This window comes from Mustela lutreola, chromosome 2 (assembly GCF_030435805.1).
Source record: "Mustela lutreola isolate mMusLut2 chromosome 2, mMusLut2.pri, whole genome shotgun sequence".
Lineage (NCBI taxonomy): Eukaryota > Metazoa > Chordata > Mammalia > Carnivora > Mustelidae > Mustela > Mustela lutreola.
Window position 1 is genome coordinate 167,890,505 of NC_081291.1, and position 12,106 is coordinate 167,902,610.

The following is a 12,106-nucleotide window of genomic DNA, read 5'->3' on the forward strand; positions in this document are numbered from 1 at the left end:
AATAATCATAGCTAAGAATAGCCAAGATATAAGAAAGAGAAGAAGAGAGAAGAGGAGAGAAGGAAGAGGGAGGGAAGGAGGAAGTTAGTTGCCCTTTTTAATATTGTTTTGGCTATCTACTGCTTTGTAACAAAGTATTCCAAATTTTAGTGGTTTAAAACAAATATTTAATTAATCTCATGATTTTATGGATCAGGAATGTGGGCAAGACTTGGCAAGTATATCAGTAAAAGCTCAATTAGGAAGTAAAATCAGTAAGATTGGTTACAAAAATTTATTTATTTCAAAAATTGGCCTACTTAATTCTGGGGGCTGCCTAAGTAAGTCTGTATGGGAGAAAATCAGGAAGGAAAGATTATATGGAGGTCGGAATTCTATGGACAAAGGCAGAAAATGCTATCTGAAGGCAGAATTTCTTCTCTCCCTCAAGAAGCATACAGGTGTACATTTAAGGGAACCCAACAAATTAAGTTAGGCCTACCAGGATAACCACCCTTACTTAAAGTCAACTGATTAGTGGTTTTAGCCACATCTGTAAAATCCTTTCGCAGCAGCACCTAAATTAGTGCTTGACTGAATTAAAGGGAATGGTAGCCCAGCCAGCCCAGCTGGACATATCAGGAAGCTATTACAGCTAGGTTATCATTTTATTTTATCTTATTATTTATTTATTTATTTATTTAGCTTCATGTGGTATCTATAGGGACCATTCAATGGTACTCAGCCAGATGCTAATTGGTCTGGATAGTCCAAAACAGCTTCACTCAAATGCCTGGTACCTTGTCAGGAACAGCCAGTACAGTGGATTTTAGCTGTTCCCCTCTCCCTTTCCACGTACTTATAAAGTTCTCACCATATGGCATCTCCAACAGGGCAGTTAGACTTTCTTCTTGGCAGCACAACAATCCTTGAACCACACTAAAAACTGTCAGTTATCTCTCTAGCTCTGGAGCTATATTCCACTGGTCAAAGCAAAGAGCAGAACAACTTCTATTAGAGGAGAACAGACCCTACTGTCTGATGGGAAATGTGTCAAAAGTATGCTGTCATCTCTAATCTGCCATAGATATCCAAAGTTATTATACTATAGTAGTAAAGAGTATGGTATTGCAAAGGGATAGAAAGTGGCTAAAGGAAAACAAACAAACAAACAAAAAAAAAAAACCAAGTAAGTCCAGGCATACATGAAACTTGAGATATAATAGAGACAGCACAGCAGATCATTAGGCAAGAAGTGCACTAAACAGCAAACAGTTCTGGTCACTGATGGGAAGAACTAAATTCAAACCTCTACTTCAAACCACAGACAAAAACTCCAGATAGAGTTTTCATTTAAAGGTGAAATCAGAAAGTTTAAAACTTTTACAGGGACGCCTGGGTGGCTCAGTTGGTTAAGCAGCTGCCTTCGGCTCAGGTCATGATCCCAGCGTCCTGGGATCGAGTCCCACATCGGGCTCCTTGCTCAGCAGGGAGCCTGATTCTCCCTCTGCCTCTGCCTGCCATCTGTCTGCCTGTGCTTGCTTTCTCCCTCTCTGATAAATAAATAAAAATCTTTAAAAAAATAAATAAATAAAAAATAAAAAAAAAAAAACCAAAACTTTTACAAAAATTTTAAGAGGAAGATATATTACAAACTTTAGGCAGAAAAGAATTTTTCAACAAATTCAAAGTGTTAATCATAAAAGAAGAAAAAAAGATCAATTAGACTGCATTTGAGAATTTTTGTTCAAAAGTTTCCATAAAAGAAAATATGAAAAAACCTAGCCAAAAACTAGAAGACATTTGCAACATATTTAACAAATACATTATTAAAACCAGGATATATAAGTAAATTCTATGAAATAATAACAAAAGACAAACATTCCACTCCCAAATAGGCAAAAGGGTATATATTGGCTTTGCATAGAAGAAGAATAATGAATGGCAAATAAACATAAGGGAAAATGTTCGATCTCTTTAGTACTTTAGTAATCAGAAAATTCTATTTAATAACAAGGTATAATATTTTATATCTACTAGAGTGCCTAAAAACTAACCAATCTCGTAATAAGTATTAGGAAAGATAGGGAGAAAATGAGAATTCTTATACCATCTGGTTGGTGTTAATTTGGACAATTATTTACATAAACAAACTGGCAGTTATCTTGGAAAGGGGAAAAGGACATATCCCATGACTAAGCAATCTATTTCCAGGTATTTATCAAAAGTCTTCAAATCAGGCATGCATAACCCTGGAGTACATGAGGTGTCTCACATAGGCACAGATACATTTAAGGGAATAAACTTCAGACTCTCAGCTTCCATATGCAATGTATGATTTCTGAATCTTTCTGTCTGAGAATATATCTGTAATAGAGGCTTCAAATGTCATGACAATCACTTTCATAAAATCATCCTTTTCTCCATTTTGTTAAAAGAAATACTCCTCAGTCATCTTCAATTTCATAAAGATGCAATATCCCAAACAAAGCAAAACTGAAGGAAGCCAAATAAAGAAACAATCTAAAATATTAGTGACAGAGAACTCTCCTTAAATGATGATACATCAGCAACGCTTTGTGGGTTGTATGGCTTTGTATCTTTCCTAGTCTTCTGTAGAAATGTATTTCTATTTAGGACAACGTGTGCATTAGAAATACCCCAACACACACACACACACACACACACACACACACACACACACACACATCATATTAGGGTGCAGAGAATACTAATATATTGCAGGGCGGGTTATAGAAAATGACAATTGTCACTTAGTAGCCTCACTTTCCCATGCTTTGCAATTGCGGAAGAAGACACTGTACCTGAGGAAGAGAGAGTCCTCATCCGTGACAGGAAAACAAATCAGGGTGAGGGTAAGAAATACAAATGATAGCAATAAGCATGAGATAAAGATGCATGCCTTATCAGTCTATCACAGAATTAATATATAGATAGAATTAATATATCCAGAATGTTTTTTAAAGTACCACAGAACTATAAAACAATATGCCCCAAATCTTACACCCTTTGTCTAGGACTGTATTTCAATTGGATATTTTACATGACTTCAAAGAATTAAAAATCAAAAATGTTTATGTTATTCCAAACATCTCAGAATTTCATCTTTGAAAAAAATGGAACATATAGAACAGGTAAAAAGTGTTTGTATTTTCTGGAACCCTTATTATTCATAGGAAAAACATTTCCCTGCATTAAAAAAAAAAAATCAATGGACACAAATGGGATTTGGTTTTTTGGTTTTTATACTTAGTAATAAATACCCTTTCTGGCACTTACCAGCCACTTCTGTACTTGATTCCTTCCTATGAGAATAGAAAGCAGATTTTACTATACATAATGTATAGTGATGATCCTTGCAACACTTTATGTAAATACTGTACATACTGGTGGCCTAATAAATATCTTCTCTTACTGTGAATTTCCACTGAATCCTCCTTCATTCTAGTAGTCAGCGATAATCATCTAAGAACGAGGAACAGATAGAAAAATTATAGTCCCATTCATCTAAAGAGATGTACTTCCAAAGTTTTACTTTATGTTCAAAAACTATTTTTGAAATAGCTTTAACCAACTGTGTACTAATAAGACTTGTCATGAAAACTAAATTCAGAAAAAAAATTCACACTTAAAAGAGTCTTAAAAGGACATGAAATTTGCTAAAAATCAGGTTTATATATACAACTTTGTTGCTAAATATAATAGGATGGGCAATAAAAAAATTCTAAGTACAAATACATATCCCACTATGATAAAATACTGTGAAACAATGAAATGGAAATATGAGTTTAGGAGAAAAAATATAAAATTTCTTTAAAAAAACCTTTTTATATGCATTTTATAAGTAAATGATAATGGGTAAAAAATCACAATAGCATTTGGATTCCATTGGACATATTTTAAAAAATGATACTACAGTCTAAATTTAAAATGCCGATATACAACTATACCAGAAATAACAGCATTTATAATTTGCAATTGTAACTTATCTCTTAAGTAGTTGTTAAAAAAATTAGATATACACTTAAAAATGTATGAAGAGACTCAGATTTTCAAAATTCTATTGAGGGATATGTGAGTAAAATTTCAAACAGGATACCCTTACACAGATACCATTAGACATCACACACAATATTTTTTGGGTTTTTTCCGCCCAACAATGACCAGCATTACTGAACACTCATTATAAAGCAGGTACCTCTTTAGGTTAAAAAAAAAAAAAATCAATAGACAAACATCCCTGCTTGGGTAGAGTTTACATCTTAGGAGCATATTTATAGCAGCATGGTAATAGCAATCAATCAATAAATGAAAATAACCATAGTCAACTCAAATGTCCATACAAAGAGAATAGGTCATCATTTTATAAATATTATACAGTGCTAAAAATAAATATACTCAGATATAAGCAACAATATAAGTCAAAAATATAGATTGTAGGATGATAGATTTTTATACATCTCAAGAAATCAAAATAAGAAAAACACAAAAACAAATATGTGGCAAAACTATAAATATTTGTAAAAATCTGTGGAAAAAAAGGATATAATAGTTACTCAGGCAAAAGTAATAGTAGGATGGGATTAAGGAACAGCAAACAAAAGTAGCTTCAACATTTAGAGGTCAAATTCTTGTCCTTAGGTTCTTGGATTCTTGGGTTCATGAGTACTTATTTTATTTTCCTGCACCATTTTCTAAAGGTAGCAGCTATTACATAAAATGTGAATGAAGGCAAAAAATAAATGTGATTGAGGTTCTTTAGGATTGTCTGCAGCTATTCAGAAACTGAGAGGCAAAGTAGGTTCACAAGGATCAGAGAAGAATCACAGCGTTTTCTCTCTAACATCAAGCGCTGCTCTCCAATGACTCACTTCAATCTCCTTCCTCATGCTGTCAGCTGCTCACACATCACTCCCTTAGGTGACACCCATTCACCAGTACATGCTGAACACCAGTGTTAACATAATCAGTCTTCACAGCCATTAGAGACCAAGGAATTTGTCTGAAACACAAATGACTCTTTCATTCTGTCCCTTAGGACTACTTGTCAGCTCCAGGATATTCCTTATTTTGCCTCTATTTTAATAAAACAAACTGATAGTCAGTAAAAGTAGAGACTTGTTTTTAATTTACATAATCTTTATTCCTATGAAACGCACTCGAAGTCAATGAGGAAATTGCTACTCCTTCTGACCAAGATCCCTTCTATTAATCTGGTAGCCCAATACAGCCTAAGCTATATTTATTTGTATGTCCCACCTAATACCAAAGCACACTTAAAATAGATAAGGCTTTAGGAATTAATAATTATTGAATAAACAAGATATAATATTGAGAATACAACTGCCTTTTCTTCTTTAGCATACGCAACATTTGATTAGGAAAGGGATACGCATTAAGCAGACCCATTTACCATTAAAATAATTACTTAAGCAAAAGAGACTTAATGTGTTATTTGTTTCATTTAATGGTTACAGATTTGTTACAGAAAATCATAAAGGTAAAGAAGAAAACCTACATGACTTAGGTTTCAAATTTTCAATCACTGTCATAATTTCAAACATTCTGTGCCTGTACATTCATGTCTACTCATCTGAAACTATGTGCTCACAAGTGGATGCTAAATTAGGTGCTCTATGGCTTCCTTACCACTGCCTCCTTCATCTCTTCCTCTCCCACACCCCTGCCCTAACAGTGTGGACAGATGGCAAACAGACAAAGGAGGCTTCAGCATGTTCCAGAACATCGTCTACAGAATTTAGACTCACTCCACAGAAGAGATATTCGTGTGTTTATATCTAATATAGACATTTGTTTTCATACAAAAGAATTACTTTTATTTTTAATGTTAAAAAAATTGGCAATGTTAAAAAAAAAAAAGAAAAGACTAGGGAGGAGCTGAGTTTTAAGACTGGAAAGGAGAGATATTAGTGCATTAATTGGAAGTGTCCTATTAGTAACAATATTACTTAGCCTCTTGCAATAAAGAGGTTTTTTTATTCTAGTAATTACTACTTATCTGAGATAATATTCTTGAAAAAAATGTAAATAAAAATCAATTGCAACATTTCTGGTATCACTGTGTATCAATCACTCCATTAATGACAATTAGGGTAAAAACAGAAGCTAAATTGCTATCCTTCATTACCCAATATAACAGAAATACTAGGATGATCCTAACTGACTAATTCGCTGAGTTACTTCCTATTTATGAATGGTATTCCAACTTTAGTGTTTACCTATATATTTACATTACATGTTTTCTTCTGACATGCCTTATAAATGGCAATTACATTTTTATGCAGAAAATGTAGAAAGATTAGTGCCATGGTCAGAAATTGGAGTAAGAATAATCTGCCTATGATAGGATTTAAAAAGAAGAAAGTGGCACAATAAGAAGTAACTTAGAAGAAGAAAGAGAGGAGAGAGAGAGAAAGGGATTTTATCAGCTTAATATGCACAGATTCATCACTGTTGTTACAGCACATATAATTTTTAAAAGCAGTTTAACTTCTTAAAGATGATATTTATGTTTGCCCCCAATTTTTCCCCTACTGAGAAAACAAAAATCAAATAAAACAAAACAAATGAGATTTCCAGAAGAGAATGAACATTCTTCAGTTTTGTCTCTGTCTCTGTCTCTTTTGGGGCGGGAGGTAGGGGACAGGGTTAAGGGAGTGGCAGGGAGTGTAGGGGAAAATAGGCAATTATTGATGTTGAATAATAAATGAGTCAATCAACACTAACAGAGAAGATTTCTAGATCTGATTTCTTTACCTGAAGAAAGAGTCCTACAACTGAAAAAATCTAGTGTAAATAGTGGATGCAAACAATGAGAACAGGGGAGAAAACTACTGCATCCTCCTGGACAGAATGCAAGACTTTTGGAGTTTCCTTTGACTTGTTTGTTGTTGTTGAGTACAATGGTCTTTCTCTTTGTTCCTTAATTAGTCTGGGTAACAAACATCTAGAGGAGAGGGACTAAAAAGGTAGGAGATAACCATGTCCTAAGAACACCTAAAGGACCATGGGTGTTTAGTAGGCAGAAGAATTAGGACACAGGCCAGCCATAGTCAAGGTGCTGGAGTGAAAGTGTCCGTTGCTTTGTGAGCTAGAAACACATTAATATGTAATGACTTACTAAGTCCATATTCTATGTAAGCACTTTGCTAATCACCAGACATGGCTTGTGACACAACCACCACATTTTTTACCCCCATGGAGCTTCTTCTCATGGGCCTTGCATGAACAAAGTATGGTTATCATTTTCATAATCACTTCTTTTCCTGGGGAGTTTCCCAGAAGCAATTTTTCATAACTAATGCCCAGAGTGAGAAGTACAACTAAATTTTAGATCAGGAAGACTTAAATTAAATTCAATAAATTCAGTAAGTTTCTCTAACATAACCTGAGAGAAAAGAAGCTAAGAGATTGGAGAATTAAAACCAGGGGTTTTTAAAATTTCATCCTAGGAGGAGATGCTGTGGGATGTCCTCACTATGAGAGGAAAGAAACCTGAATAAGAACCAAAGAGAAGTTCCCAACATGTTCAGGGATTCAGAGTCAACTAAACCTCTTCCTGGATTCCTCTGACATTTAGAACCAGATTCCTCACTGAGAATAGTTCTCTTTGTTTATACTTTTAGAATTTTCTCTAATCAGTTCTGTTTTCAATCTCTCAGTAATAGAATCAATAAAAATAGCAATAATACATTTAATAATGATACATTCAATAATTATCATTTATTGAACCATCTATGCTCCAGTCACTGTATTAGTGATCTATTTTTTTTTTTTTTTTGAGGTAAGCAATCCTTCGAGGAAATCATTTTCTCCATTTTCACAAATGAAAAAAAAAATTAAACTTCATAGAGATGAAATTTCTTTTTCTGAAGGTCACATAGTTTTGAGTCTGGCTCTGCTATTTATAAAGTTCCTGCTAAGGCCAAAGCTTTTGATCATTTCCAAGTAGCCAGACAGAATACCATCATCTGTGTAGAGTGAGAGAAATGGGAGCAGAAACTGCTTGCAAATGCATAAAGAAGTAACACTGCCTATTTCTGAAAAGGAAAACTGTGTTGGGGCAAGCTTTATTTTATATTTTATACTTTTTGTCTATATTTGAATGTTATGCCTTCCTCATGTACAGCTTTAAAAAAAAATTAGCACAAATGCTAAACTGCCTCTTCAATTCATTCCTTCCTGTTCTTCTTAGTTGTGTTAAAACAATCTAAGAGAAGGGATTTGGGGCATGCTCACCTGAACTTCAGGGTTGTGTTGGTATGTTGGTGGTCTGCCACAACGAAGGCCAAACTCATGCAAGAGTGAAAACACTCCTGCACAGGTGAATGTGAAGATGTCAGCTCCTAGCCTCTACCTCCAGACTGGACAACTGCCTTCTGAACTTCTTTCTGCTAAAATCTTAGATTATTTTTTATTTTTAATACTGGAGGTAATATGTTTAGTAATTTTCATTCAAAAGAAGAAACATTATTTTATTGTAATCCTGAACTAAGTTAAACAGGAGTGTGTTATAATAAACAGATCTCAGCACATCCCAAACACACTTTCTAAAAAAGTGTTCAAAGTTATAAGGGCTTCAAACATTCAACTCTTTGCCAATGATTTCAAATTAAATAAAGAAGAAACTTGTTAGCTAGGGTAAAACTGAAATTGATGCTGATATCAAATGATGACAAAGTTTAAATGGAACTTCTATACACATGTATTGGTGGTGGTAGCGCAAGTCAGTTCAACCACTTTGAAAAATAAAATTGGCAAAAAGCATCAAAAGCTGTAAGATCATTCACAGCCTTAGACCTACTAAGCTCGCTTCTGGAAATTTCTCCTTTGAAATTATAAACCTTACCACTTTAACTGTGCAAGTGGTTTTTAAGAATGTGTAGTTGAACCTCTCAAAGTTTATTAGAAATTTTTTATATTTATACTGAAATAAAATATAAAAACAAGGGGCGCCTGGGTGGCTTAGTGGGTTAAGCCTCTACCTTTGGCTCAGGTCATGATCTCAGGGTCCTGGGATCCAGCCCCACATTGGGCTCTCTGCTCAGCAGGGAGCCTGCTTCCTCCTCTCTCTCTGCCTGCCTCTCTGCCTACTTGTGATCTCTGTCAAATAAATAAATAAACTCTTTTAAAAAAAAGAAAAAAAAAGACAGTGTTTGAGGGCCTGGGTGGCCCAGTCAGTTGGGCATCCAACTCTTGATTATGGCTCAGGTCATGATCTCGAGGTCATGGGATCAAACCCTGCATCAGATTCTACACTCAGTGCAGCGTCTGCTCAGAGTTCTCTACCTCCATCCTTCCCTCTGCTTAAACACTTTCTCTCTCTCAAATAAATAAATAAATAAATAAAATCTTAAAAATAAAATAGTGTTGGAATTTTGTTTTCTTTGGCAATTTTTTGGCAATTTTTAAAATGGATTTATGTTAACTTTAAAAGGAAAAAAAGCCAATATAACATACCTTTGGTTCATTCTAAGTTTTTGGGAAGTACAAAAATGTTTAGGGTATGATAAAACGTTATGTGTAAAGAGGAATGAAAGATGTTATATAGTCATAATTACATTATGATGTACAAAATACAAAACAATCCTTAAAAAATTATACCATATAAAAACTCAAGCAGTAACACTTCACTAAGCTGCTGCAGACTGGACAGGATGGGCTGGAGTGGGGCAATAGCCTATACATGTTATATCACGCACCCACAAGGCATCTCAAATCCTAACAAGGAAATTATTCATCCTGCTATAAAACATCTAAAACATCCACTATCCCTGATATACAAAAGAAATGCTGATTGAGAAGAAAATAAAATGGCAACAAGTAGAGAGCACAGAGGTGAGAGGGGAAGCTACCACATTAAATAGGTAAAGGAGATCTTGCCAGGGTGTGTAAAGCAATACACAGCGTCTACAAAATGTTGAAGAGGAAGCACACTAATTAATTAAAGACTCCTTTGAGTAACTTTGATTATAAGGTACTCAAAGATTAATTAAGGATCTCAATTTTTTTTTTAAATAAAAGTGTACATCACATCATAAACCAGCATAGTAAACAAATGGTGTAAAATGTGTCAAGGAGGGTTAGTAAAATTTGGAGGAATAAAAATCCAGAATGGATTATAACAATGATTACTTTCTTAGCCACAGCTCATAGCATTTTTCTACATGTTCTTTGGTGGTGAGGAATAAAAAGTTTATAGCAGACTCTTTTATACACTCATAATTTATAAAATAAATGTGTACCAATATAATTTTCATAATAAATCACACATAGACAGCAGCGCCGAGAGCCCCACCCCCTTTCTCTGCGGAATCACCATGGCGGCTGGGACCCTGTACACATATCCTGAAAACTGGAGGGCCTTCAAGGCCCTCATTGCTGCTCAGTACAGCGGGGCTCAGGTCCGCGTGCTCTCCGCACCACCCCACTTCCACTTTGGCCAAACCAACCGCACCCCTGAATTTCTCCGTAAATTTCCTGCAGGCAAGGTTCCAGCATTTGAGGGTGACGATGGATTTTGTGTATTCGAGAGCAATGCCATTGCCTACTATGTGAGCAATGAGGAGCTGCGGGGAAGTACTCCTGAGGCAGCAGCCCAGGTGGTGCAGTGGGTGAGCTTTGCTGATAGCGACATAGTGCCCCCGGCCAATACCTGGGTCTTCCCCACCTTGGGCATCATGCACCACAACAAGCAGGCCACAGAGAATGCAAAGGAGGAAGTGAGGCGAATTCTGGGCCTACTGGATGCTCACTTGAAGACGAGGACTTTCCTGGTGGGCGAACGTGTGACACTGGCTGACATCACAGTTGTTTGCACCCTGTTGTGGCTCTATAAACAGGTCCTGGAGCCTTCTTTCCGCCAGGCCTTCCCCAATACCAACCGCTGGTTCCTCACCTGCATTAACCAGCCCCAGTTCCGGGCTGTCTTGGGGGAGGTGAAACTCTGTGAGAAGATGGCCCAGTTCGATGCTAAAAAGTTTGCAGAGAGCCAGCCTAAAAAGGACACCCCACGGAAAGAGAAAGGTTCTCGGGAAGAGAAGCAGAAGCCCCAGGCTGAGCGGAAAGAGGAGAAAAAGGCTGCTGCCCCTGCTCCTGAGGAGGAGATGGATGAATGTGAACAGGCATTGGCTGCTGAGCCCAAGGCCAAGGACCCCTTCGCTCACCTGCCCAAGAGTACCTTTGTGTTGGACGAATTTAAGAGCAAGTACTCCAATGAGGACACACTCTCTGTGGCGCTGCCGTATTTTTGGGAGCATTTTGATAAGGATGGCTGGTCTCTGTGGTACGCTGAGTACCGCTTCCCTGAAGAGCTCACCCAGACCTTCATGAGTTGCAACCTCATCACTGGAATGTTCCAGCCGTTGGACAAACTGAGGAAGAATGCCTTTGCCAGTGTCATCCTCTTTGGAACCAACAACAGCAGCTCCATTTCTGGAGTCTGGGTCTTCCGAGGCCAGGAGCTTGCCTTTCCGCTGAGTCCAGATTGGCAGGTGGACTACGAGTCATATACCTGGCGGAAACTGGATCCTGGCAGCGAGGAGACCCAGACGCTGGTTCGAGAGTACTTTTCCTGGGAGGGGGCCTTCCAGCATGTGGGCAAAACCTTCAATCAGAGCAAGATCTTCAAATGAACATCTCTTGCCGTCGCCTAGTTGCCTGTACCTACCCTTCGGGGAGATGGGGGTCATTAAAGGAAACTGAACATTGAAAAAAAAAAATCACACATAGATCATTACAAGGTCTCTGTCCAATCATTCACAATAGATTCTTTTCTTTTCTTTTTTTAAAAGATTTTATTTATTTATTTGACAGAGATTACAAGCAAGCAGAGAGGCAGACAGAGAGAGAGAGAGGGGGGAAGCAGGCTCCCTGCTGAGCAGAGAGCCCGATGTGGGGCTCCATCCCAGGACCCTGAGATCATGACCCAAGCTGAAGGCAGAGGCTTAACCCACTGAGCCACTCACGCACCCAGATTCTTTTCTTTTTTTAAAAGTTCCACATTGAAGTAGCCTTTAAAGTGGATATAGAGTTATAGAGAATTATTGGCTTCCTACACTCCATAAGACCACTGCAAACAAGAGCA

At 36.9% G+C, this 12,106-nt stretch overlaps 1 protein-coding gene across 1 annotated transcript; it reads left to right on the plus strand.

The window, feature by feature from the left end:
* Window positions 1-10,305: 10,305 nt before the first annotated feature.
* Window positions 10,306-11,669, plus strand: LOC131825159 (elongation factor 1-gamma-like). Its single transcript, XM_059164201.1, has one exon. It carries the CDS (start codon window positions 10,341-10,343, stop codon window positions 11,652-11,654), a length of 1,314 nt encoding a protein of 437 aa, XP_059020184.1. The 5' UTR covers window positions 10,306-10,340; the 3' UTR covers window positions 11,655-11,669.
* Window positions 11,670-12,106: the final 437 nt, after the last annotated feature.

Excerpts from the sequence above, each read along its gene's own strand:
- LOC131825159 (XM_059164201.1), top strand. The coding sequence starts at position 10,341 with ATGGCGGCTGGGACCCTGTACACATATCCTGAAAACTGGAGGGCCTTC.